Source organism: Corvus kubaryi, unplaced genomic scaffold (assembly GCF_017639235.1).
Source record: "Corvus kubaryi isolate FWS band 111438036 unplaced genomic scaffold, C.kubaryi_AGA036_p1.0 37398, whole genome shotgun sequence".
Taxonomy (NCBI): Eukaryota; Metazoa; Chordata; class Aves; order Passeriformes; family Corvidae; genus Corvus; species Corvus kubaryi.
The window spans coordinates 6,845,955-6,873,206 of NW_024581137.1; the positions used below are offsets into that span (position 1 = coordinate 6,845,955).

At 40.3% G+C, this 27,252-nt stretch overlaps 1 protein-coding gene across 10 annotated transcripts in view; it reads left to right on the forward strand.

Moving 5' to 3' along the window:
- Positions 1–27,252, forward strand: part of HECW1 (HECT, C2 and WW domain containing E3 ubiquitin protein ligase 1) — a 266,897-nt gene that overhangs the window by 194,077 nt on the left and 45,568 nt on the right. For 8 of the 10 annotated variants that reach the window (XM_042043484.1, XM_042043482.1, XM_042043483.1 and 5 more), the window contains 10 exons: positions 1,124–1,225; positions 6,455–6,605; positions 10,799–10,929; positions 13,495–13,616; positions 16,441–16,626; positions 17,226–17,360; positions 22,635–22,740; positions 22,924–23,020; positions 25,010–25,093; positions 26,079–26,188. In XM_042043484.1, coding sequence (XP_041899418.1) covers positions 1,124–1,225; positions 6,455–6,605; positions 10,799–10,929; positions 13,495–13,616; positions 16,441–16,626; positions 17,226–17,360; positions 22,635–22,740; positions 22,924–23,020; positions 25,010–25,093; positions 26,079–26,188 — 1,224 coding nt within the window. The remainder of the gene's footprint in view (positions 1–1,123; positions 1,226–6,454; positions 6,606–10,798; positions 10,930–13,494; positions 13,617–16,440; positions 16,627–17,225; positions 17,361–22,634; positions 22,741–22,923; positions 23,021–25,009; positions 25,094–26,078; positions 26,189–27,252) is intronic. The other 2 variants (XM_042043488.1, XM_042043490.1) reach the window with 1 other exon arrangement.

Here is a 27,252-nt window from a genome sequence, read left to right on the forward strand (position 1 = left end):
GCTGGAGGTTATAGTCAAAAACTGTTACCACACAATATGAAAATATGTCCATTAGTAGGATAAATAGTCCTGGTTTCTAAGAGTTTAAAGACAAGCCAAGAAGGAATCTTTGTTCTGGAACCTGTGAAGTTTTAGCATGTTAAGTCTAAGATAAGGAATGCTTTTTCATCCCTACTAGAACTTCTTAGGTTCTTAAAGGATTCTATAAGCATTGACTTGATCTTAAGTTACTTGGTCCTCTCAACAGAACATGAGTTTGGACATGTACTTAGGTTTCATTTATTTCATATTTAGGTATGGCAGGGCAGGTGGAACTAGATGATCTTTAAGGTCCATTCCAGCCCAAGCCATTCTGTGATTCTATATATGGACATGTATACAATGTTAGTGTTTAAAAACTTCCTCTGCACTGTATTCTGTGTGACTGTCTTTCTTCTGCTTCGTCTTTCCCTCTTCTCTATCTCAGGTCTTCCTTCCTTATCTCAGATCCTGACTGTATCTCACTATCTTTTGTCCTTCTCTTCTACCACCTGTCTCCTACCTGTTTCTGGTCCTTCTCTCATTCTCCCTCCTTCAACCCAACATGGACTCTTTGAATTTTGAAAAATACCTATAGAAGGGCATGATCTTCTGTTTTGCAGAGACTGCAAAATCCTGCCATTACAGTCCACAGAGGCAGCCACTGATCTTTTTGAAAAGCAGAAAAAGATCCAAGGCATCTTTTAGCCTTGTATTCCACTGATGGGATGAATTAAAAGTTGGAACCAGGATTTTGCATGTTCCTGCCAGTTGCTGCAGAAGCTTGACTATGGTTGTACATGAACAGTTTCTCTCAGAGATCAAGCCTGATTCTTCTATCACTTACACTTGTGTGTCTGTGAGTCCAGAATTTGGCCTATAGTAGTTTAGCATTGACTCAAGAGACTTGACTGCATTATTTTAATACTTCTTTTCCATATGAGATGCTATTAAAGTAGTGCCTGGAAATAGGAATACCCAGAGATGCTAGTACATCAGGTTAACCTATTTTTAAAATAATCACTTGTTTTACAGTAGCACATTTTTTGAACCACATTGTGAAAACAGTGAATGACTGTCAATGTCTTGAATATCTTGTCCATAGGTGATTGTCCTTTACTCCATAATTCTCAGCCAGTCAGCCAGCTTCCTTCTCTGAGGCCTGACCATCATCACTACCCAACTATCGATGAGCCTCTTCCACCAAGTAAGCTTTAGTTTTTTATTTTATTGCATTTTTTCAGCTTTTCCTGTTAACTCAAACAGTCTAGAGGTCAGTATGTCTTCCTAAAGAGCCCCGTCTGTTCTGTATATACATTCTCCAGAACCCAAGCAATATGCCTTTTTGTTTCCCTTATTTGATCCTGACTTCAAATGTTGTCATGTTGTTTTGGACAAGCCCGTAATGTCCCTCTTTGCCTTGGTCCGTCTTCTTCCCTGAAATGAAAATATTATTCCCTGTTTCCAGTGTGTTCAGACTTGAATGACTGGGATCTGTCAGTTGTTCTAGAAGCCTTACCATAAGGCTTTCTGGGTGGTGTATCAGCAAAGTACTCTGATTTTTCTGTAACATTTGTCTCCAGGTTTTCTGTAACCAACTTCAAAGATGGTTTGGGATGGCAGTCCCTGTGGTCTGTCAGGTCTGCATGCGGGTCCAGCAGCAGCCCTTTCACAGTGAGGATACTCCTGGGACAGACAGGTCCAAATCTGAACCAAACCAGCAGAAGTTGGGAAAAGGCAGCTCATGTAAAATGGTCTTGTTTTACTGTCTTTGGATTTGATAATCAGTGAATTTTATGTTCGTTATGAACTGTAGTGGAGTCTACACTTGCAGTGAATAAAAGTGAGAGGGTTTTAAATAGCATGATTGATTAGCAGCCTGGTAATATGGGATTTTTGCCACCAAAGCAACTGCTAGAGTTGTTTTTACTTGTCTTTGTAGCCTTTCCCTCGTGTATTCCCGGAGGATTACACTGCTTTTTGCACTGGCGTTCGGTGTCCAGCAGAGCGCACTCTATTCCCTGCACCGTGCCGCTGATCCCCTTTCAATTGAGCACAGGATTTCACAGCCTGAAATGTGCCTCACAAAAACAACCAGGCGTATAAACAAAGTGCTCTATTTTCTTCAAAGCCGAAGACGGGAACACACTTATTTGGCCTATGGTGCCCTTGACAAATAATTCATCATTTGCCAACCATGCTGTCAGTATTCCCTGAGCTGAAAATAGCCCTGATGCTGGCGTCAGCTGCACAGTAGCATGAATGATTCAAATGCCTTTAGCCCAGTGAAGTCCCACTGTGGCTTGCCAGTGAATGATGAAATGGGAACGGTTACCTCTGTAACAGGGAAATATTTCTCTTCCTCCCACTCTTACCACAACACTTCGTGAATCGGGCACATTCCCTATTAGATGACTTAATGATAGCACACTGACACCAGCTCGGGTAAACAGAATATACTGTGAATCTATTCTATATTCTTCCATCACCAATTTAATACATTTTTCCTCTTTCTTATAGTTGTCCTCAAAAGGCAAGTATTTCTACCACTGGTTTTCACAAGTGCTTTCACAAGAGGGTGTAAGGACATATTTGATGATAAAGTACAGAAGTGATATCTCTTTGCAGTATTTTGTTTCAGTGTTAGCATATAACATTTTTACAGTAAAGGCTGACACTGTGGGCTTAAATATATTGATCTTAATAGGCATAGACGGTACTAAGTTAATTTTGAGTGGGGAAAAAAGGTTGAGTTGAATAATATCAGTTAGAAAACTGGTTTCCAAAAACTCTCCATGGAATTTTACTGTAATTTCAAAATGAAAACCATAGCCTTAATCTAGAATTTTTTCTTCTCCTTAAATTCAGTATCACTATTTCAGTGCCTTTAATAACTCTTAATCCTAGATAAATAGTTCTTTAATCATGTGAAAGGAAGAAACTATATTTTAAGCCCAAGTTTTTTGATCAAAGCTGGCTTACTTCTCACATGCAGTGTTAGCTTCCATCTATGAGTAGAGGTGAAGGTAATCTGCCAGTGCTGCAAGCTCAGCATTGACTGATTTTATTTAGCTCATGAAGAATCTTCTGGACAGTCTTCTTTCTCTTTTGAATAGTTCTCTGAATAGCTTGATTTCATCATAACCCCACAACAGCTGCTCTCAGGGAGGAAATTTAATTTCAGACTGTTTTATTTGGGAAAATAAAGTAGAAGAGATTCATTATGTATGTAGGAGTTTCATAATGACCAGTCTGAATGCTAAGTCCGATATGAGATTAACAGAAGATTTGCAGTGTTTGCACAGCCTCATGACGGCATTACCAGTCACCCCTTATTATGCCTGTGTTTGGAAACCCTGCAGAACTGAAGCCAAGAAAAATACGTGTGCCCGGTTCAGAGCTGCTCTCAGCTGAAGGTGTGGCTGAGCTTGGAAAGGAAAAGGCAATGTATTTTCTTTCCCCTGATGGTCCTGCCAAAAAAAGTTGCATCTTCTGATATAAATCAGAGCAGTTTCAGAGGCTGCTGTGAAATATGACTTCGCTGATGGAGGGGGATCACTGGAGAACAGAACCAGTACTGTCACATCCGTAGCCCATGCTCTAGCATGCTCTTACTGTGAAGGTTAGATAGAGGTTAGTCTTTGTAGTAGTCACAGTCTTATTTTACCTGGAAAACTTAACAAAAGACCCTGAGGAAACCTGGCTGCTTCTTAGATCACCTTTGCCCCTGAAGTAACATGAAGGGACTTGAGCACAGCTTGGAAGCAGAGTTCTGCCTGTCTGTTCACCTGTCAGTCTGTTTGTCGCACTGTGCAGGTATCCATCCATCTGTCCATAAATCTGGTATCATATTCAGGCAGTTTCAGTGACTTGTGTGACTTACAGGTTGTCTTATGGGAAGGTAGAAAGTACACCCGCTACCTGCGTACCACAGAAGTTGTACCTGCCACCCTTTGACAGCCTTCCCTAACCAAAAGAAGAGTTACTCAGCTGACTAGAAATGCTATTGCAAGGAGCATGAGATACACAGTTCCTAATATTTAAGCATGCCAGTGTCAGCCCGTGGTGTCAGGTGGACATACCCGTAAAGCAGTGAATAAAGCAGCACTCACTGACAGGTGTCGTTCACATCTGTAGATACTGCTGCTGTATGTCTGACACATCTGACAGAGACAGCCTTCCTGAAGTCGTAATCCAGTCTGACCTGATGTTTTCACTGTGATCTCCAAGTTCTGAACAAGCTTCCTTACTCCTAGGTTTCCAAATATCATGCTTAGAAGCTTAGGAGCTCTAAGTCGTATTTAATTAGACAGTGCAAAATAGCGTGTACAGCTGGTAGTGCACAGGGCTGGATTATAAAACCTTGTTTGACTGTGTAATTGGATATATTTATTCTTGCTAAGTGTCCATCAGCAGGCTTTAGACCAATATGACCAGTTGGTGTCTTCTGTAGGCTGTCTAGAGTGTAGTTCTACAGCACTGCCTACCAGCTTCTAATTCTCCGTCAACCATTCTCAACTTGTTATGAGGTACAACAATAGTGTGGAGTGAGGGCTAGACTTCATCCTTTGCCAGAAAACAGCAAGGAAAATGAAGGTCTTCATGATATTGAGCTGGATCATCTTACCTTTGATCTGGCCAAGGTTATTTCCTTGAGGATATTGCAGATAATGCATAGCTCCAGAAGGGCCATTCCCCACCCACAGTGGTACACCTGCCACCAGTGCCAGCGTGCTCAGCAAGGCTCCGGCCTTCAACCTGCCTTACGTGTCAGTCTGATTTATCTCAATGTGCATATGTTGTACTTGTGCTTTTTTTCACTGTCTTACGTTTTAGACATGGTTTTTACAAAGCTGTGATCTTGTTCTTGTAACAGCTACCACATCCTTGGGAAACTTTACCTAGTGGAGGAAGAGAGAGTCCTCTCATTAAATTATGTAGTGATATTCACAGTGAGAGATGCTGCATGTGTACCCATGGTGTGACTGTAGGGTTTGTGTCTTTAAGGACTGTGGTACTTGCAGTCAGCTTTGAAAGAAGTAATGCGTGTGCTTATGGCTCTTCTTGTCCTGGAGTCTTATGGAAGATTTCTCCAAGGACTCCCAGTGCCCATCTTTTAAGGTTTGTGGGATTCAGCTGTCAGGGGCAACTAGCCATGGACTTCAGACAGCCTACACTTGTCTGCAATCAAATATGGGAAGTGGGTTTAGCCAGGTCCAGCATTCAGGAGATGGGAATTGGTCGTGAAGGGTAGGTTTCCAGATACAGTAGGAACTTCAGTCCTACTCTTAGAGAATAGGAAATGAAATACATAAAGTATGAAATTCAGCTGATCCTGAATTTGATTATGGAAAACCATAGGAGGAGTAACTCGTCAGGGAAGATGGTATCATAGTAAGAATATGGGAATATGAGGAAGTGTTTGCCCTCGAAGGTAATCATCATATGTACATTTGTGTGTGAATGCGAGTGAGGTTTGCATCTAAACTTGTGTAGAAAGTATGTGCATGTATTTACATAGATATGTCATCAGCTGATGGGTCATGTAGGAATATGAAACTAGCAAGCCTAATTTATTCCACTTCTCCATGCATTCCAACCAGTTTGATACTTGGCTTTGGTAGCTAACTCACTTCTGAATTTTGTCTGTTCCAAATGCTTTTTTTATCAACATTACCATTTTCCACAAGCCATCATATACCAAATAATTTTTACTTTTCAATCATGAGACAGCATAAATAGTAGCAGGACACAATAATGATGGAAGGCTCAATATTCTGCAAATTCTCCATCTAGTTTGCATTCATGAGAGCAATGCTCTGTTTAGAGAGGTTTCTAAGGTATGTCCAAAGAGTCTGTAATCAGTTTTCAGTGAAGCCTTTAATTGTTGTATGGTGTCCTTTGAAGCCACTTTGCAAAAAGGAGAGAAATGAAACATGTTTGTTCTGAAACATAATAAAAAAAGAAAACATGGGATTTGCCATATTAGCTCAGGTGTAATCTTCTTGTAAGGGTCGGTTCTTTGTGGCTGCTCCTACCTGCAGTGAATCCAGCCAAGCAGTATCACTAATTGAAAAATCACCTCATCCTTTTAAAAATGTAGTCCCTCTATGTCACTAGTTTTTCATGGGCTGTGGTAGTGAATTCCATGGCCTAACTGTGTGCTGTGTATGAAATGTTTCTGTATATGCATATACTGTATATATGTATATATAGACAAGCAAATAATATATATATACACACTTGAATGTGTACTTTGAATATATACACGTGATATATATTGCATGTAGGCTATATATATATATATATATGGTATCTCCTGTGTGTATATACCCTGTCTGTGTATGTATGTGTGTCTGTATATATCTCCCTCATGCAGGTTTTCTGGAAGGCACCACACTGACAGCATCACCCCTTCCTTTTTTTCCAACCCTAGATTGGGAAGCTCGGATAGACAGCCATGGGAGAGTGTTCTACGTGGATCATGTCAACCGCACCACCACGTGGCAGCGCCCCACGGCTGCAGCAACACCGGACGGGATCCACAGGTCTGGCTCCATCCAGCAAATGGAGCAGCTGAACCGCCGGTGAGCATTTGCACCTTGAGATCCGTGCTCCCCTTTTGCCACACTGCTCCAGTAGCTCCCTTCCTTCTCCGGTGCACCACATTGACTCCCACCTTGTCCAGGTTCTTGTCCCTCCTGTAGCTCTCTTCTAGCCAGTTGGTGTGCCTGCTGTGGGTGTGTGCAGCTCAAACCCGCCCACAAGAGAAGTGCTGTTGGGTGAATGATGGTGCAAAACATTTCTAACAGCAAGAGGAGGCTTTTGGAAAACTTTTCTGAAATAACTACCAGAAAGGAAGTGAGCATTCTTCCAAAACATGGAGTCACTTTTGCTATTTAACTGTAGGAGTGGCACTGATGGGTCGGCACTTAGTGCTGTGCTGCAGAGTTTTTGGGCCTGACTGCTACTGGAATTGTTGCCATATCCATGTGATGTTTCTACCCAAGCTATTTAGGCCTGTTGAAAGGTCTGTCTCCTTTTCCAGGGCAGAGCCCTGCTCTAATAGGACTGAGCACATTTCTAGAGGTGGACAGGTCTGCTTAGTGTTGCACTGGGCCCTGTAAATCTGTCAGTTCATTCTGGGCTCGCTGAGATACCTCTTAATGTCGCTTATATTTTTGCTTTGTTTGACTAGTCCGCACATAGATTTGTTTATCATTTTCTTCTTGTGCTTGCTTTTTCGACTGAATCTAAGAGGAAAGAAAAAAAATAAACAATTGGTCAAAAGCCTTCCTTTTTTTGCTTAAAAAGAGGGTTTGGGTTTTGTTTTTTTTTTAATTCCCTGCTTACTATAATGATGCCATTTCTAGAAAAGGATAAGGAAGACTGAAATTATATTTTAATTATAGCATGTAAAATGCCACAAAAGCGTTTTGACCTTTTTTCCTGTGCTAAGAGAAAGATCTGCAACTGAGAGAAGGATGCAGAGTTTTGAAGTGCTGTTTTCAGAGTACTTTGATTAGTTTGGGAGCTGCTGTGCCCTGAATGAGACAGTCTGGGAGAACTCGGCCAACTTAAACTGACACCATCAACACGCTCTTGAGGAATAATCCTTTCTTTACCAAAATTCATTATTTTGAGTAGTATTTTATAACATCTGTTATGTCTTGCAGAAGTGAGAGAACCTGCTCGGTATTCGTTTTCATTATAGCTTTGCTCATATAGTCTCAAGCTGCCATGTTAATATAAACAAACAAACAAACAAACCAAAAAAAAACACTAAAGAAAGTGAATGTTTAATGTTGATTCTTTCAAGGGATTTACATGACTTCTCTGCCATTTAGCACTGGTCTCTAAGAGGGATTTTAGCCATATCAAATCTCAGACTACTTGGCTGCCACTTAAACAGGTTATCTGCCACAGAAACCAGAAAGCTGCTGTGGACATACATCGGGTTTTGTGTTTTTTCTTCCATGTTTTTGGAGGTTGAACTCATGTAAATGCAGCACAGCCATGAAAGGAATAAGTTCTTATAAGAGTGATTTACCATTCTGTTAGTTAATACAAGTTAACCATTAAACTAGCTATCGCAGCAGAAACTGAAGGGTAGGCATTGTCTTTGTGACCTCCTTCCCTCATATTATTCAATGTTTTCATATAGGCTGCCTGTCTGTCTTGGTTATGACTTGATTATCACTGGTTTGGGTTGGGAATTGAGAGTTGATAAGATTGATATTCTTTTAATCCCTCAATTTTTAGTATTCATGTATCCAATTACAAAGGGAGAAGTATGGAGGGTTTTCAGCAGTGGCACATCTCTACATGTGCGAGTTCCACTGGAGACTTTGCAGTTTATTAAACATGAAATGTCATGGCTTCTTGGGACTAAGGAAAAAAGCTGGTGATTTTCTACTCTTTTCCAAGGAGCTCTGTTCATTCGAGAAGTTGAATACAAAGGTCTCCTATTGTTACCAAGTTTGGAGCATTTCCTACAGTTTTAGTAAAGGGGATTCATATAGAATCTCCTGAGCATTTGCCCAGTGGCAGGTAATTTCTGTAGTTTTAACCTGGCTGTTACATTTTTTAAAATGATTGTAGTCCTAAGTCTAATTTCAGATATTTCATGTTTCCACATTTCAGGAATGTCAGGAAAGCTACTTTTCATTAGTTATTATCAACACTGTGGAGCACTGGACTTTTTTTAAGCACTCATTTTAGAAATACTCTTTTGTTTCAAACTTCATGATTTGAAACATTTTTCAGCAAACACACCTGAGAATCATTTTAGGTGAGGCAACAGCAAACATAGACCTTGCTGATAGAATTAGCAGCAGCCTGAACTTTTGCTCTAACCTCAAACAAAATTTGAACTCAACATCAACTCCACAGTTTGAAAAAGCTTGGTGACTTTTCTTTTTAAACAAATTTACTTTTTTTTTTTTCTTCCTGATTTAATTTGTGGAAGGGAATGGAAAGACCAAAATATTACAAGGAACCTTGGTATTTCCAGCCCAGCCAAAACCACAAAGCTTTGGAAATTCAGCTTGAAAAAAAACCCATGGCTGTGATTAAACCTAGTCCTGCTTTCCTTCTGTGGCTTCCTTTTAGCTGTACGAGCCACTCGAGGATACAGGGAATGCTAAACTGGAATCCAAGTGTTGGGCAAACACCAAAGAGCCATCCATACTTTAATTTTAAAGGTGCTTGCTCATTTTCTGCAGCACTACCTGGCTTGCTTACTTGTTGGCCAAGCAGATAACAGCCCTTGTTGTTCAAGCTCTGTTGAAAGGATACTTTGCAGCATAGGTATGTCTAAATTTGTCTATGCACTAGTTTGAAAGATAATAACGTAAGAAATTATAACCATCATAGTTAGGTCAGCCACAGCGTGGTATGTCTTAACCTCCATTTCTTCGACAAATCACTTTGAAAGGAGACTGAAATTTGCAGAGGAATTCCCATAACTTTTTCACTTTCAATGTTTTCTCCAATTACTTTGGCATTTTTTGGTATTGATATAAGGTGATTTTATAGTATTGAGACGCAGAAGAAATGCGTAGCCTTTTGTTGGCATACAGGTGGTGTTGCTCTTTGAGGTTTGCCAGTGGGGATTTTCTACCATCTAATTAAATTGAAGGTGCAGGGTTTTTCTATATGTGTGCTTATATCCCTTGATTATATGAACTTGGGGGGGGTTGTGGTTGGGTTTTTTTTTCCTTTCTATTGCATGTGGGTATTGTAAAACTGCTCCAATACTGGAATGGAAAATTGATTCAGTTGCCTGCTGACAAGTGAATAAAGCTGTAAAATGTAGGTCTAAAACAGAGGGTTTAAAACTGCAGTAAATTCATGCTGCTGCAAAACCTGCTATCAGAATTTCCACGTAAAGATGGATGTTTTCTTAAACTATCAAAATATACACTAAATGTAGCTTCAAATGACTTTGAGTATTGGAGGGGGACACATAACTTTGTGAAAGTTTAGCATAAATCTATTAAAGCTTCAATTATTTTTCTTAATTATCTCCAGCCATTTTGCCTAAGATTAGGTTGCAGTGAGCTAGTGGAGATGATGTGTTTTGAGACATCAAAAAGCCAAACCCTAACTCTTCTCTTTAATGATCCTGTGTCACTTTGAGGAACTAACTCATTACTAACTTCTAATTTAGAATATAGTATGCATTAACAAATAGAGAGAAAGTAAGCAAAATTTGTAAGTTGGAGCTTGAACTGAGGAAAGAAAAGAGTGTAAATCAGAAATATTAAAGACAAACAATGCTGGATGAGATTAAAAGGCAATAAAGCCATCCTGTTTCAAATACACATGGAAATGCTATGAAGAAATAAGGATTGAAAATACTGGGATGGAATAAAAAATAATTAAAATAATTAAGAGAGTCTGTTTTCTAGCTTTGCTTTTGTTTCTCTTTCTGTTCTTTCTTTCTCCTTACGCTTTCTTTTTCTTTTCTTTCTTTCTGTATAAAATTCATTTATAATACATATAAGACATAGTCATAGTTTGCCAGTAGAACCAGAGAAAACATGTTCACCAATTCATCTGTCACTATAAGTGAACAAGTTAAGGAGAATTTGATTTCTGTCGTGTGAATTCAGAACACTCCAGACTATTTGTTCCTCATCTGTGCTCTTACTCTGTTGTACACTGAAGATAGAAATATTGGAATCATTCAGAAACAGTGCTGATTCTTAAGGCAGAAAGCAACAGAAAGCTCCTCTGTTAACTAAAGCTTGTTTTTCCTTCCTATGAATGTATCTAGGTACCAAAACATCCAGCGAACCATTGCAACAGAGAGGACTGAAGATGATGCTGTGGTAAACAACAGGGTGGAGAGAGTTCCCACTGGAGGAGGAAGTGACTCTGAGGCAGAGCCTTCCCAGCCAAGCCCAGGTATGGGGAAACAAAGCTTCTGAGTGGTATGTTCAGTGCCATTCAGTTCTGGGGAAATCTGCATTTCCAGGGGAGACTGGAATTTTACTATACCAGGTTGCAAAACTTAATTAAAAAATAAAAAGATAATTAGACCTGAAGATACAGTTTTTAGATGTGAAGCTACAGGTACTTGATAGAACAGTATCAGTCCTTTTTTAACAACTACTAAGACAGACGAAACATTTTTACCTTAGTAAAGGGCCATTTGAAATTAAAATGGGAAAGGCATTTTGCAACTACTAGGGTGAATACTGTTCACCTACGTAGTTGCAAAACTGGTGCTGTGTTATTTTTGTTGCTGTGTGGTCTTTAGCTCGGGGCATTTGCACTTTATTCTCTCCAGGCCTGGCTTCTGCACTGCCACAACTGCCCATGTGATTGCACCTGCTGTGGCCCTGGCATCATGTATGAAATACTTGTGTTTTGTAAAGCTGCAGTTTTGCGATAGCTGTGAGCTGACCTAAGTGTGGGCTGTGACCAAAGAAGGCACAGCTGTCTTTTTGCTCACCACTAATTTATGTGACAGGACCCCGTACCAGAGTGGAGAACTGACCTGCCTGAAAAATAGCCTGGCTTCTTGTCCTTGTAATTTACAGCCAGATTGGATCTTACATCTGGCTTGTTAGATGAGGAGACAAGAATGAGTGTCACTACAAAGCAAAAGAGGAAAATGTGTACCCAAGGCAGGATGGGATGGCAGGGGTCTCTTCTACTCTTTTTGGTGGTGGTCACACTCGTATTTTCTCAAAACATTTGGGAAACCATAGTCTTAAGTGTTTGTTTCAGGTAGAAGTATCAGCAATCAGTCTAGTGCCCACTATGCAACTTGAGGCCATGCAAAAATAACTCCCTTCTTTGTTAGCACCAGCAAAATGACTAACCGGTTCTCTTCCTTTGGATCACTCTTACCTCCACCTTTGTGTTCTGTATTGTCTACCATGAGTAAATCCAACTTCTTGCTATCCTTTTGCCGTCCCTCTGTAAACAGCATTGGTAATGGGAAAGAACCAACACAATATCTGCTTGAATTTTCATAGTTTTCCAAGGTTAATAGGAAAAGTTACAGAGAGAAATAATAACCTTTTTTTAACAAGTTTAGAAAAATATTCAGTTTTGTTTGTTTTCCTGATCCATTAGGTGTTTTTAGCTTGAAAATCAGTTTTGGCCAAGGATGTTTAACATTTGATGCTCAAAGTTTCCTAGCCATCTTTTGTATTGCAATTAAAGGGAGACTTTTACCTACAGTGTATCATATAAGGAGATCTCAGTTCTCTGTGCTAGAGAAGTGGAAATGAGGTACACATTGTATTATTAGTATTTATAAGTAATGTAGCCATTACTTGTAATATGTATAATCGTTTAGTATCTTAGACAACATAATAAAATAGTAATTTAGTAGGAGTTGCCAACACTAAGTATTTAGTTCAGTTTGTTATTTAACATGCACTCCTTTGTTTTAAACCCGAGGAGCTAATGAGTGTGATAAATGTTATCATAAGTTATTAGGAAATGGTTTTTGCTACAGATAATTGCTTTTCTTTTAGAAGAAAACATAATATTGTATTAAATGCCAAGGATTAGAAGGTCAGTGATGGTGTAAACACATCAGGGAAAGAAAAAGCTGCAGTATTATACATTTGTTATTTGTCTTTTAATTTAAATGAAAAATGTCAGAAGGAATACAATTTAGGCACATTAATCCAGGTTCTGAGCCAGTATAAATCAATTTAACTCCAGCAATTGATCCAGTCTGCAGTTTTAAATGGACAAAATAATATGATGTGTGCAGCAGGAAGAAAAAAGAAGTTTTAATTGATAAGAAAAAAATGGTAAACTGCATTTATTCTCTTGATGATGTTTGCATCCAATTTTCATGGATTGCAAATAAAATTTGGCTTTATTTGAAAGTGCCAGAACATCCAAGCCATAATTCCATGATAGGAAGAATTTTCTGGTAGCTATAGAATATCAGGAGTTTCTACCTCTACAGAGTTACATTCTCAATGCTCAGTTCTGCTCCTGTGCTTCATTAAGTGATACAGATTAAAAATAATCCAATTGCGTCTGGTTTTGTTTTCTTTACCATACAAGTCCCGAAAACCTCAGACTTGTCAAAAACAATGCAAGTAAAATACAGGGCAATGCTGGATCGGGAGATTGGATTTCTCTAAAATCAGCAGTGGGGCGAACCAGAATGGACGTGGGTGACTGAACCAAACCATCAGCTGGTGATGTGCTGTGGTCACATATTTAGGGACAGCAGCCAACTTGACAAAGAGTTTCATAAGCTACAGTTCAGGAAACCATCCAGCTCATGCCCTGCTGTGGTAAATACTGCACCACTAACCATAAGGACATCCGTCAGTTTGCCAGCAGGCTTGTCTTGGGAATGCCAAGGTAGGTGCATTGGGCAGGTGGTGACTTTTTTATATTATCACTTTTGCAGCTGTTTCTGAAAGGTTAAATAATAGGCTGTGCTTGCCACTACATTAATAAGATTCTGTGGGTTGTTTTTTTGTCCAGAGATTAGGAGGGAAGGTTCCCTTTCTCCTGTGAATTCTCAAAAAATCACCTTGTTGCTGCAGTCTCCAGCTGTGAAGTTCATCACCAATCCTGAGTTCTTCACTGTGCTGCATGCAAACTATGTGAGTAATTATGATTTGCTCTCTCGCACTACTGATAATTTTGAGTCCCAGAGCTTCAGGGAGAATGCACAGTGAATCTGAATTGTGTGCCTTGGGGCTCAGTTGTCCTTTCTGAGCAACAGACCAGGCTGGGGACACTACAGCCGGGCTGCTCCAAGGAGGCTCTTGCTGGGATTCTGCCTCACATAAGAGGTTCCATGGTGCAGAGGAGCTCATTAGTGTTATCCTCCCAGAAGAAGCAGGAACCTTTGGTTTCAGCTTGGTCAATTCTACTGTCTGTTGCTGCAGGGAGTGAAGTTGTTCCCTTTTGATCCAACATCCTGAGAAATCTTACTCAGATACCACCAAGTCTCAGGGAAATAGAGGGAAAAAAATTAACTCTTGCAATTTGCAGTCCCAAAAAGGGGGCAGGCATAGCTGAGTGAAAGAAATACTAACTTGAGTTTTACTGTAGCTATTTTGGAAAAACACAAATCAAAACAAATTTTCAAAATTCAAGTTAACTTTTTTTTCCATTAGTGCAGTAAAACCACACATATTAATGCAAACCTGGTGTGGAGTAGAAAAAATGTAGTATCAGGACAAAGCAGATGGGAAGTCCCACAAGGAGATGCAGTCCTAGTTTGCCATATCTGGAATGTAGTTCAACAAGGCATCTACACATGGCTTCTGAATATTTGGAAAGTCATCCATTTCGGGGTAGCAATGACCTTTCTTTACCAAAGGAAAAGAAAGTAAAACAGTTTGAGAGTTGCCCCAGCACAGCCTTTTAGCTAACTGCAGACATCAGGTTTTGGCTGTGGCACTTCATGGATTGAAGCCAGCCGTCCATCTCCAAGCATCTGCCAGAGATTATCACCCATGAGATCCTGCCGAGGAAGGGATGTATTAACTCATCTGACATTCCCTGAACTAGGTTATGGAGTGCAGATAATTTCTTCCATTGGCAGGGTGATATATCATGATTTATAGCTGGGAGCAATATAATTTTTGACCAGCATAGTTGTTGGAAAAATGAGCAACTGATTCCATAGTTGTGTAAAGAACAAGTCACAAGAGACTAAATCCCAATTTTATTACTCACTGAAATTAAAAAAAAGGAAAAAGAGGCCTTCAGTTTTATCTTAAAAACTTGTCTCTAATGTGAGAACCAGAATAATCTGTTGAAATATCTGTCAAATTGTCATACAGATACCACTTGTACAGGAATATGGCCCACATAACTTTTACCTTAACACGAGTGTAATATTTTACAATACAGTATTTTACAATACAAGCCCCTGTTAAAATTTCAAGCTATTAATTATGCCAGTGAAGTTGGAATTGGAAAATATTATCCAGCAGTTAGAATTAAAAGGGAAAAGCTCTAATTTTTCAGTTACTTTATTTCCATAAAAAGATAAAACTACATTACACTCCTTGTTTGCCTAATGCAGCTTAGAGATATTCAAGACAGTCATTGATCATACATTAGATCAAAATACAACTTTTGTTATGTAGTAGGCTGGGATCTTAAATATCTGTGACCACAGAGCTTTCCCGGGTTATAAGCAGGTCATATCTTCAGGGCAGAGATCATATCTCTGTGATTTCATAACATTTAGCAACCCTTGCCATAATTAGGGACCCTGTGCCACAGGGAGTGTTCTCAGGGGTGCCACCACAGTAAATCCTTACATAATAAAGATAACACCTGTAGATGTTTTATTGCATTATAGTGGTTAAAATGCACTAAATGTACACAGAAATTGAGAATTCAAAGCTGTTGGGTCAGATTCTCTGGACATATTCCAGGTCTGCACAATCGAACTCACTTCACTGGAGACAGGAGTCCTCCAGTGATCCTTTATTACTCTAATGAGTGACTCAATACTTTGGGCTGACCAGCAAACCAAGGCACTCATTTTCTCTCTAGTGAAAGGCTCAGGAGATTTTTGTGAAGTTTCCTACTCTGTCTTGAGGAGTTTGTTCCCTGAAGTGAAAGATTCCAAGACTAGCCTGTGGATGGGCCTTTGTGTTGTCAGCTCAAGTATTATTTTGTGGTGCTCTATCATTGAACACATGGTAACAACAAATACAGTTCAATGGGCCCCTATTCTGCAATCAGATCAGTTCACTCCCTTGAACTGCATCAGGCCACATTCCCCTAAGAGGTGTATTTAATGCCCATTGTGAGATACAACTTGCTGCCTGAGGGGTGGCATTCATTTAACTCGTGGAAATGTCTCCATCTGACAGGCTTTGTAGTCATCGCAGAAACAAATACTCAGTTCCAGGAAACAATTCACATCCTCCAAAAATAGACAATTAAAAGTGTCTGTTTCTGTCCTGTGGCTGTATAGTCACCATAAAAAAAGTATCAAGCTCACATGGAGACATCTGCACTAGGGTCCTCTTAAGTTCATGGCTCCTATCACATGCATCTTGATTTCAATTATAGCATAAATATGTGTTCACAGCTGTCTTTGCATCTCTCTGACACTGCCCAGGTTTCTGTTGACCAATAAAAGCAATGAAAGGGGCACAACTTCATGCACCTTGAGAGGGTGATGTTTCAGCTGACCATCTTTTTGAAGTGCATTAGAAAGGCAGTTCTTGCACAAGCTAACTGCAGATAATGTGTGGGATGTTTCACTTTCCAGATTGTATTTCTTAATTCTACATGTGCATGTAAAGTAGTCATTCAAATCAAAACAATGAGATGGAAGTGTTTCTTGATTCTAACAGGACTTGTTTCAGTTCTTTGGGCATATGTCCCATGAAATAACCAAATATGTTTTGACATCAGAACTGGTTTTCTTCACTTCTGTTACCCATCCCATAGAGTGCCTATCGAGTCTTCACCAACAGTACCTGCTTGAAGCATATGATTCTGAAGATTCGTAGAGATGCTCGTAATTTTGAGCGGTATCAGCACAACAGAGACCTGGTAAATTTTATCAACATGTTTGCTGATACCCGACTGGAGCTTCCTCGTGGCTGGGAGATAAAAACTGACCAGCAGGGCAAGGTAAGAGTGCCAGCTAAAGTAATCACTTGTTTTAGCACATGAGGCTATGTGATTATTAAAAGTTCCTTTCATCTTGACTCAAAGTCAGTGAAGGTTTGGTTTAAACAACGCAAACAGCAAGCAGAGTTATTTTAGAAGCGGAAAAAAAGCTTCAAAATTTCAAAGCATTTCTAGCTTTCTGTAGAATATTGTGCCAAAGCCAAGGCAGCATTGGACTGACAGCAAAGTTTGAGCCAGAGTTGGTCTGTTGTGACTGCAAAATTTGACTCAGTGTCTGTACCTTGAATGAACTTTGCTGCCTGACTTTTGGAACCACCAGGTTAAAGCATCATTTCCCAATAATAGTATTCTCTCCTGTCTTGTTTACATCATGGCCATTGCACATGATCTTGGCCTACACAGCTTCAGGTGTTTTCCAAGAGCTATTCTAGCTTCAAGTAGGCCAGTCCTGTCATTTGCAGGTACCTTCCATGGACTGTACTTAGCCAAGGTATTTCTGCCATAAAATTGCCAGTGGTTTTCCTGCTGTTTTCCCACAATATCATCACAATGTTGGCAGTCTTCTTATTAAAAGACACCATTGTTCCTTTGTGTTTCAGTCTTTCTTCGTTGACCACAACAGCCGTGCTACCACCTTCATAGATCCCAGGATCCCGCTGCAGAATGGGCGTCTCCCAAATCACCTGACTCACCGGCAACATCTGCAGCGACTTCGTAGCTACAGCGCTGGAGAGGTAACTATGCTCCTATCAACTCAGGAGCTTTTGACAGCAGTCTTCTCTAGAATTATAAGAACTCCTTATATTTGAAAAGCATTGAAACAGACTGCCTTGTGAATATTTATCTTCCAAAGACAATAAGGGATTTTTTTGTCTTTCTGAAAGGTTTATTTCAGAGTTTGCTGGTTTGTATTTTGATGGTTTTCAGAATAAATTAATGAGCAAGTAAAGCATTACTGAAGTGAGGTGATGACAAAATAGATTTCAAAAGAAGAATCCATATTTGACATCCTGGTCTTGCTTTACTCAAGTCATTCATTAATTTTTTTTATAGCCTGATACCTCAGCCTGATATCTCATATGTTTCTTCATTCCCGGCTGTGACACTGTGCTCTGAAAAGATAGACTCCCTAGAAGCAGTGCAGTAATGTATGTTGAGGTTTGCTTTCCTAGCTTTCAGTCACATTAAATATCTTTCCTATGTATCATGGGGATGATTTTTATCACTGAGGGCCATGGACAGGATTGAAAGAAGCATGAATACTGTGTTTGTATTGTGGATTTAAGTAGGAAAAAGTACCAGCAATCAGATCCTTCCTATAGCAAATCCATACAGTTAAAAGATTTGTAACGATTGTTGCTGAATAGAACCAGAGATGAGCTATGGCAAAAGGATCTTTCTCTTTCACAAAAATATCCAGAGAAATGCTTGTGAAATCAGCCTCAAAATTTATTGCAGCAGGACCAGTCTGAATACCTCTCACTGCCACGTGGGGTTGGGCTCAGGAGCCCAGGGTGTGAGGTCAGTTTCTTCAGGACCAAAGGCAGACCAGGCATGAGTATCTTGGGCATGTTTTCTCCATCTTAGGTGAATACAGCACCCTATTTTCTGAAGATAGAAGTGTATCAGTGGATCTGTTCCAATCATATCTTCCCACCAGCTTAGCAACTTCCCTCTGCCAGCAGCCATCAGTTTAGTGTTGCTGCTGTGATTTAATTACTGGCATGCCTGTGATAGCCACCTGCACCATGATTCATCTTTGGGCCCATACTTGCCTGAGGCTTGCTTACAAATTCACCGTGTCAGGGACAGAAACACCACTGAGCAATTCAGATGACCTAGCCCAAAAAACACGCTTGGTTTTGCAAGCACTGGCAAGGCTGGCAAGGAGCAATATGCAATAAATCAAAAAAACAAGTACAGGGTAGGGAGTCAAAAGTATTGAATACTTTTGAATAGTGATTCTCTGGGGAAAGCATAAACTGTTCTTTGAGGCCACTTGTGTTTCGGCATGATCAGCCAATAAAATAGTCACCTCTCAGTCTTGGTGGCACAGGTCCCACAGTGCTTCTACACCCTTTTCATAGTCAAGCTTCTTTGTTGTAGTCAAGTAGCTTCCCATTTGGAAGTGTCTGCTGCTCCACTGGAAGGACTCCCATTGATTTCCAAGGACTTTGGATTGATGCCTGAAAGTCCCTCATTTACAAGGAAAATATTCAACCCTTTGCAGCTCAGGCCGCTTATTAAGAGCCTCGTGTTCCATGCCATTTCCTCCCAGCACATTTGGATGTTCTTTGGCCTATAAATCATGTCTGTAGGCTCACATGTGGGACTTTGTCCTGGCCATGTGTCAGCTGTCTGCAGTCTTGCTGGTTTCTTTGCTGAGCAGATGGTGTGGCCTCTGGACGCTGTCGCCAGGACAGTATGAAGGACCACAAAGGACAACCCACCAGTTTTCAATGTAATGTACATATGTCAAAGGAGCCTGAAGGACGTCAGAATAGTGAAGTTGTGGCTGCCAGAGAGGGCATAGAAAAGAGCCAGGGTAATGAAATAAAGGACCTCTGCAAAAACTTCCATTGTTCTGTGTAGACTACTGATACTAAGTGGTATTATATATAAATTTGACAAAAATGCTACAGATTCTTTAGTAAGCACTTCTTTAAGAGTTATCAGTCTTTTACAGGAAAAGGGGGGTTGTTGCTTGGTTACCTGATTTTTGGAAGAAATGTTCAGGTAGCTATAGTGGCCATCAGTAACAAAAGTATAGGTTACTAAATGATTCATTTCCTTCTGCCACTGCTGTAAACAGAACAGCTCATAAGCGCTTTCCATTCCCTCTAAGGCACCTCCCATCTGCAGTGAAAATCAACATACATGATTACAGGGTATAGATTTTAAAGACTGCAAGAGGAAGGAAGCAAACATCCACAATGGAGAGGCAAGAAGAGCAGAGAAGGTACTAGAATATGGCAGTATCTAAATCGCCTTACCAGTCCAAACCACAATAAGCAAGTAGCAGGATTCAAATGGGCCTCTGAAATCCAGCAGTGATACAAAACCCAGGAAAAGGTATCCTGAAAGGCTCTTCCAGTAGTTTGGACTCTCCACTCTGGTTGCAACATCCCAGTATCAATTTCAAAGCTGTTAAACCCTGACATAAATCTGTCAGATTGCTCTGCACTACATGAACCAGGTCGCTAAATCATTAGAGGGTTCACTCTTTATTTTTTATTAGAGAATAATGTGCTAATCAAAATTAAATTATTCAATTAGAAAGTCAAAGTAGACAAGATGATTGTGACTGAACACTGAATTGGAGTAATCAATTGTACTCTATTAGCTAAAAGAGTGGAATGAGAATTGTTAGCAAAATGAAAGTTAATTAGACAGCTGGGAATTTTCCTTTTGTGTTGCCAGAGAAAAATTGTTTAGAGGTGTAAATGTGCAAAGACCAAACACAGCATTGGCAATGCCTAGGGATGGTGATGGAGTACATCACCAGTTTATTTTATTGAGGTGTGTACAGAACTGGATTCTTACCATCTAGATGACTTTAGCTGTTAAACCAGAACTGGGACGGTGGAAAGAAGGGAGTGAAGGTTTCTTTTCAGAGGCACTAGACACATTTCCTTCCAGAATTCTTGCTTCAGGAGAAATATGTCCAGGCACTAGGAAGCTAACCAGAAGAAATGGTGACATGAGTGAGAGGAGGATCCAGGCCCAGGCTGGGCAGAAGTACCTTCCAGTTTCCAACTGATGAGCAAATACCACCTAGTGCTAATTTTTATGGGAGATGTATATTTAACTCCTCTGTTACTCCTCCCTTTCTCCCTTTCTGTCTTCTGGTCAGTAAATCCAAGTGTAGCAACAAGGGCATAGGATTTGTCTTTGTCAAGGATGAGTCAGCCGTCACCCTTAAAAACAGGTTCACCCACCATCCACATTCCTTTGCAAGTCTGTTCTGCAAGGACCTGAGGAATTCACCTGAGGACCTCACCTGAATTCCAGGGCTCCCTAGAAGTGAAGAAGCTGAGCCTTAGCACCCTCCCACACATCCTCAACTAGTACAGCTGGTCACAGGCCAGTGTGTGATCCTGGCTGTGCTGCCCACAGACAGCCCAAGAAACGGCTGCTCCCACAAGGCCCTTGTGCCCACTGTGGCAATGGATCATAGGCACCTCTTGCACCTAAGCGTCCTCCCTGAGCCATAGCATGGAGTGAATGCCATAAAGGCCACATAGTGCTTGCTGGGGTGGATGCCCAGGTCACAGGGGAAAAGCTGCCTAAACCTGAGCTAAACTTTCATTGTGAGTTGGCCTGCAAGGGTGTGAGGAGGAGACAAAGGCAGAAGATGGGTGCAAGTGAAATCGTAACTGAATGATGGAGTGAAACATTCACCATGCACTTTCACAGCATGAAATTGTTTTAAATTGTTTTAAATTACATTGTGTTTGATTAGAATAGTTAAGATTTTTCATTGTTTAACCTGTGTGTTGACACGTATCAAATGCATTGCCTGGTATCTTGTTACATATAAACATTTTAAGCTTTACAGGTTCCAAAAGGCAGCTTGCCAGTCACATTTAGCTTCCCAGTTTTTGTGTATAGCCAGTTGGAAGAGCTGGCATTTGGCCGTACCACTGAAAATGGGTTGGCACCGTTTGCTTGGATACAGAGCTAAGCATTTAAAATATTGGAGTAGGGGTGATTTCTTCCTGAAGCGGTTGTCATATACTGTAATTTGTCCAGTGAGAAAGGAGCAGTTTTTAGCCCAGTAGAGTGGCAGCTGAAATTCCTAATGCATCTTGTCCTGATACACACTGTCCTCACACTGTAGTGACACAACAAGGGGGAGTGCCTTTAAACTGAAAGAGGGTAAGCTGAGATCAGATACTAGGACAAAATTCTTTACTGTAAGGGTGGTGGAGCACTGGAACAGATTGCCCAGAGAAGCTGTGGATGCTCTATCCATGGAAGGGTTTTAAGACCAGGTTGGAGGGGGCCCTGAGCAACCTGGTCTAGCAGAGAAGGTCTGCCTGTAGCAGGGGTGTTGCAACTAGATGATCTTTAAGATTCCTTCCAACGCAAACCATTCTATGTTTCCTCTCTTGGCCTCAGTGTGGCCATATTATGGAGGAAAACATGAGAGACAGATGGGTTCCCCTCAACTTGCACAAGTCCCCAAAAAGTTACCCAGCAAGTAATGCCTTAATGCAAACATTGCCAGATCTCATTGTTCGGCTTTTAATATCCTCATACTGAAATGTTTTCCCACCTTATAAGGTATCTGCCTTCCTGCCACGATTCCCTTCACTAGGGAGAGTATTTACAACAGTGACTTTCTTTAAGTGCCTCAGTTAAGGGGCAGCGATAAATTTCCTTCTTACTACTCCCTTTATCAGCTCTTTGGATTATGTTCTTCTTTTTAATGTATACAATTCGAATTCTGTTTCTGGTTATGCAAGTTAGGCAGCCTTCTGGGGTGATACGGCCTTTTCCGGTGCTGTGATCTACATGGATATACCTTCCTCATGTTATTTGCACTATTAAACTTCCCTTCAACAACACTGAGTGAACGTGTAGCAGTGTTGTGGGTCTTTTCTCCTTTCAAAAACATTGCTGTAAAAACCTTGAAGTAATGCAGTTATGCTAAAACAAGACGCTGTGTGATACTACAGAGATTTTATTTTCATTGAACCAGAGAAGTCCATCAATTCAATACATACATGCGTTTACTTCTGTATTCTGGTGCCTTCACTGCAGCACTGAGGAGGTGTGATAGCTATGGGTAATGGTGTACCTTCATTTGGAAGCACAGAATTACTTGCCTTTTTTAAGTTGACTGAAGTATAAAGCTGTAATTTTCTTGCATGCTTTTTGTCCTTCAGTCAGCATCATGGACCATTCTGAAGGTTACAGAAGTAAGGATGACAAATCTTTTAACTGACTAATGAGCTACTGGTGGTCGCTTTTGATAATTCTTTTCCTTTTATCTGATGTTGTAGGCCTCTGAAGTCTCTCGAAACAGAGGAGTTACTCTGTTGGCCAGACCAGGCAATAGTCTTGTAACAGCTATTCGAAACCAGCACCATCACGAGGCATTACCTCTGGGTAAGCCAAGTTTTTCTTTTCTTCTCAAAGCAGTGCTCACAAAGGTGGGGTTTAGGACCTCTCATCAGCTGCATGCACTGCTTCGTGTTGCCCTGTGCCTCACTGGTAGTGCAGTCAGTGTGCCTCTGCAGAGTCATGGTGACATGGCAAATAAAGCCTCTGGTTTGTTTTTACCTTTTCCAGCTTACAATGACAAGATTGTTGCATTTCTACGCCAACCCAACATTTTTGAGATGCTGCAGGAGCGTCAGCCCAGCTTGGCCAGAAACCACGCACTCAGGTACTGCTTTTTTCCAGACTGCTGAACCCTACTTCCAGGAAGCACTTTTTGTAGTGGGGAAAACCAGATTCCAGTAACTGTAGTGCAAAAGATGAACTTGGACCCCCTATGGAACTGTCACCATTTTAAAGAGCAGGTGGGAGCCACCAGGATCCATGTGGTTACTATAGTTATTTTCCACAGACATCCAAGAAGTAAGAAGAACCAAAATAAATATGGGCAAATGGTGACATGTCTAATTTCTATTTTAAGTATTACTGAATAGCAGAAACTCCATTTTCACCTGCAATTATCACTTTGCTTTTCAGAAGATAGAGTTAAAAGAGTGTTTGGATGGAAGTCAGCAGCAAAACCCCAGTAACTCCACCAGCACCAGATTTTACTTCGTGGTTAGATTTACAACCCTGTCTGGATATAGTCACCCTAGATTTTATAAAGAAAGAGGAGCATTATTATGAAGTGGATTGTACTCTTGTCTTTAACCTTTCTCACTTGACTTAAAGGTAGTGGTTTCCAAAGTAGTTAAATTGTATCTTTCCTTTTCTTAAGCCCTTTCCTATTATTAAGTCCTTTCCTATCAGATTTTTTAAAAACAGAAAAAAAACCAGAACCAATCACCAGTACAACTTAAACTCATTCGAATTCCAAAGTTTGAATTAATTGTTTTTGGCCAAGGACATAAAGTTGGTGTTAATCAATGTCAGTAATGCCCATATGCACCAGCTGAGAGTTTGCCTGAGTTTAGGTTGTACTGTGCAGTCAAAGGTGTGGCTGCAGGACTGCTGAAGGAGGAAAGGACCTCCAAATTCCTGCAGTGTGCTTTCTGCCAGTAGCCTTACTGACTCGTCATTTACCTCTGAGGGCCAGACAAAGAATTCTTTGGATGTAAGGATTAGACTTCCCTTCTGGAGGAATTGATACATGCAAATAAAAATGAGAGAGATAGAATGAAAAATACTCTCAGTATTCAAGATGTACATTTCTGTAACTGAGAATTTTTTATCTTCACCATCAAATTATTCCAGACTATTTTTTTTTTCTCAACTGTAACTTGAATTCTCATTTCCCAGAGAACAGATAATGCTTTTATCTCCTTTTGAGCAGAGAACAAAATTGACCAGTGATAGGGACTAGACAGCTTAGCCAGTGCATAATGAGATTTGTAACAGGATATTGAGCCTTTTGCCTCCAGGTCATTGCTGATAATACCTTGAGCCAGGAGTGAGCCAAGCTACTGTCCAATGCTCATGCAGCAGGTATTAAGCAAACTCCTAGGATGCAAATGTCCGTCTTTTATGGACCTTGATTGCAGGGTTCTAAAGCACATCCTTGACTTGAGGTAGAATATTTTGACTTAATACTAGAATAAAAATATTTGGAGACCACAATGCTTTAGAAACACACTGATAGGCTGGGGTGTAGATGTGTATCTTCCATGACCTAATCTCCTGACAGGATCCTATCCTATGTTTTCCAGTCCCTATTAATAAAATGTAATGATTTTACACATGTAACACATATTTACACCATATAACCTCTCTGTGATTAATTCATATCAAGTATATATTAGTGTTATTTGCCAGATGGAACTGACAGAGGGAAAGGAAGCGATATTAATTGGAAATCTGTTAACAAAAGGTGCTTAGTTGTAGACTTACACAAAAATTCTGTGGTCAGTGACCTGACATGTACACATGAAACTGGAGGACTAAGAATCATTCTGTCTTTTAAAATAGGGAATAAAATCTCTTCTTTTTGGATCAGTAAACTGAGTGATAGAGATAGAATTTTTTTTTGCAAGTTTGTTAGGGAGATTAGAAAATGAATCAGGCATATAGGATGTTTGCCATTTTGTAAGGAGATAAACAGAAACTGGGAAAATACCGAAGAATAACAACTCTATGCATGGTTCATGCCATGATAATGTTTTTTTTTACTGGTCTTGTATTTTTTTTTCTTCTCTTCTCCATAATATCACTTATGTTTCAGGGAGAAGATCCATTACATTCGGACAGAGGGTACACATGGGCTTGAGAAGTTGTCGTGTGATGCAGATTTAGTAATTCTACTGAGGTAATCAATGTGATCAATAGCATAATGTCATTACTTACAGTACTAGAGAAACTATCTGGCTCCTTGTCAGCATAATTGAAAAGATTTTGTTAAATCAGGTCATACTGATAGCCATCCAAAATGACTCAGCCAGAGTACATCTGTCAATTTGTACTTCCTGGAAGGCAGCCTCCATCAGTGCAGTAAATCCAGCCAGCTCGGTCAGTATGGCTGTTACCATCAAGTAGCAGATAAGAAAGAATCAGGTCAAAACATTTCCTTTTAATGGAAAAAAAATCTTGTTTTATAAAGAAAGAAAAAGAAGAGAGGAAAAAATCGCTTGTCTTTCTCAGTACAATAATGTAGCTGCTCATGAAATCGATAGTTTTACTGCAGCAGTGCTACCACACATGCATGAAACCTCCATGTCCAGTGCAGTGAGCGTTTTTTGGGTAACGAAGATAAGGCCTCAGTTTTTACTGGAAGCAGGGAGCTTGGTCTTTAGGTCCTACTTCTCCTCAGCACAGATAAGGACTTATTTTATTGTCTTGGTCTGAGATGGGAAATGTTGCATTACCCAGGTAGAGTTGGTGTGCTGTAATAGCCCTGCCTAATGCAAGAAGTTTACAACTTACTCCCACCATTTTAATTCAAGCAGTCAAAGCACTGAACTACGTGAAAATAACCTGAGAAAAACAGCCTGGGAGACAGAGTGTGCATCTTTACTTCTCTGCTGATACGTTGAAAGTGTTCCTGTTTACTCACATCTTTGCTCTCCATCAGAGGGCTGAGCCATCGTGTTAGCATGAAACGTCTATTAAAACTCATTTTGTTCTTCATTACTAGTGACCAGGCTGTCTTTGGGAAATGTATGGATTTTTTGAATCCATGAGTTCAGAGGTGCACCCAAATATCTGACACAGTGAACCTGCACCATACTGCATATTTACATTGCTTCATGTGATGAATGTGAACTAAATTTCTCCCTATGACTTTTTCCGTGCAGCCTTTTTGAAGAGGATATTATGTCCTACATACCACTGCAGGCTGCCTTCCATCCGGGTTACAGTTTTTCTCCTCGCTGCTCACCCTGTTCATCACCCCAAAACTCTCCAGGTAAGGAGATGGGGAAATTAGGACAAAATCATGCATTTGTGGTATTTCTCCTAATAAATGGAAAGGGACAGATCCAGAGCCAGCATCAGCTGTCAGCCTGCTAATTCCAGTGCCCACTCCGAACTGATCCCAGGTGCTTTTTTTGCTGGATCGGTTTCCAGTGCTGCTGTGTATCTACTGAAGTGCTGGCAGTCGCTGAAACACAGATCAGAAATTGCCCATATGGAAGAAGGTATTTTCCTGCTTTTTATATCATTGGAAAGGATTAGGATAAGAGAATGGTGTACTCCAAGCTTAAGTCACTGACCTGGAAGCACATTCATATTATGTGACAGCAGCAAAGAGCACCTTCCAAATTGAGGGTGTATTGCAGTACTTCCAGTACTCCTGTAAAGTTCAGTCTCCTCCACTCAATGTTCCAAAAACTTCTCTTCTTCCCAAGGCACATCTATTTTAAGACCTGAGGGGATCATCTTCATCATCTAGCCTGACCTCCCATGTTGAGTCCATTAACTTAGGTTTGACAGGAAACATATTTTCCAGAAAGACATGCTGTCTGAGAAGGTTATTTCCAGCTGTGCTACATCTCTGTAGTTACTGTTTATGCTATAGAAATTTGAGGAGCTAATGTCTCCCTTTTGCCAAGATACACAACCTCCACCACCGTCTCATGGGGTGGCTGTGTCCAGTGGCCATTTTGAGAGAATCAACACAAATATGATCTGAAGAAATCCATTTGTGGCTGCGCTTTTTGAACATTCATTTAAATTATCTGATTTCAAACAAAGTTAACGGACAAGAGAAATTCAGATCTTGGGTGTGGCTGTGGAAAACAGAAAGGTTTTTGATGCGAAGAAGTTACATGCTAAACCCTTTTCTACAGGAGGACAGTGTTTTGTCAGAATGTCCTATTTGCATTAATGAAGTTTAACACTATTGTTAATACAGTTCCCTTCATCTACATCAGGACGGGTCATAAGCAAGTCTCTCCTACAGGACAAAACTCCAAGTATTTGGCACAAAGGTGACTTAGGAGACTGTTCTTGTGAAAACACAAGAAGGGC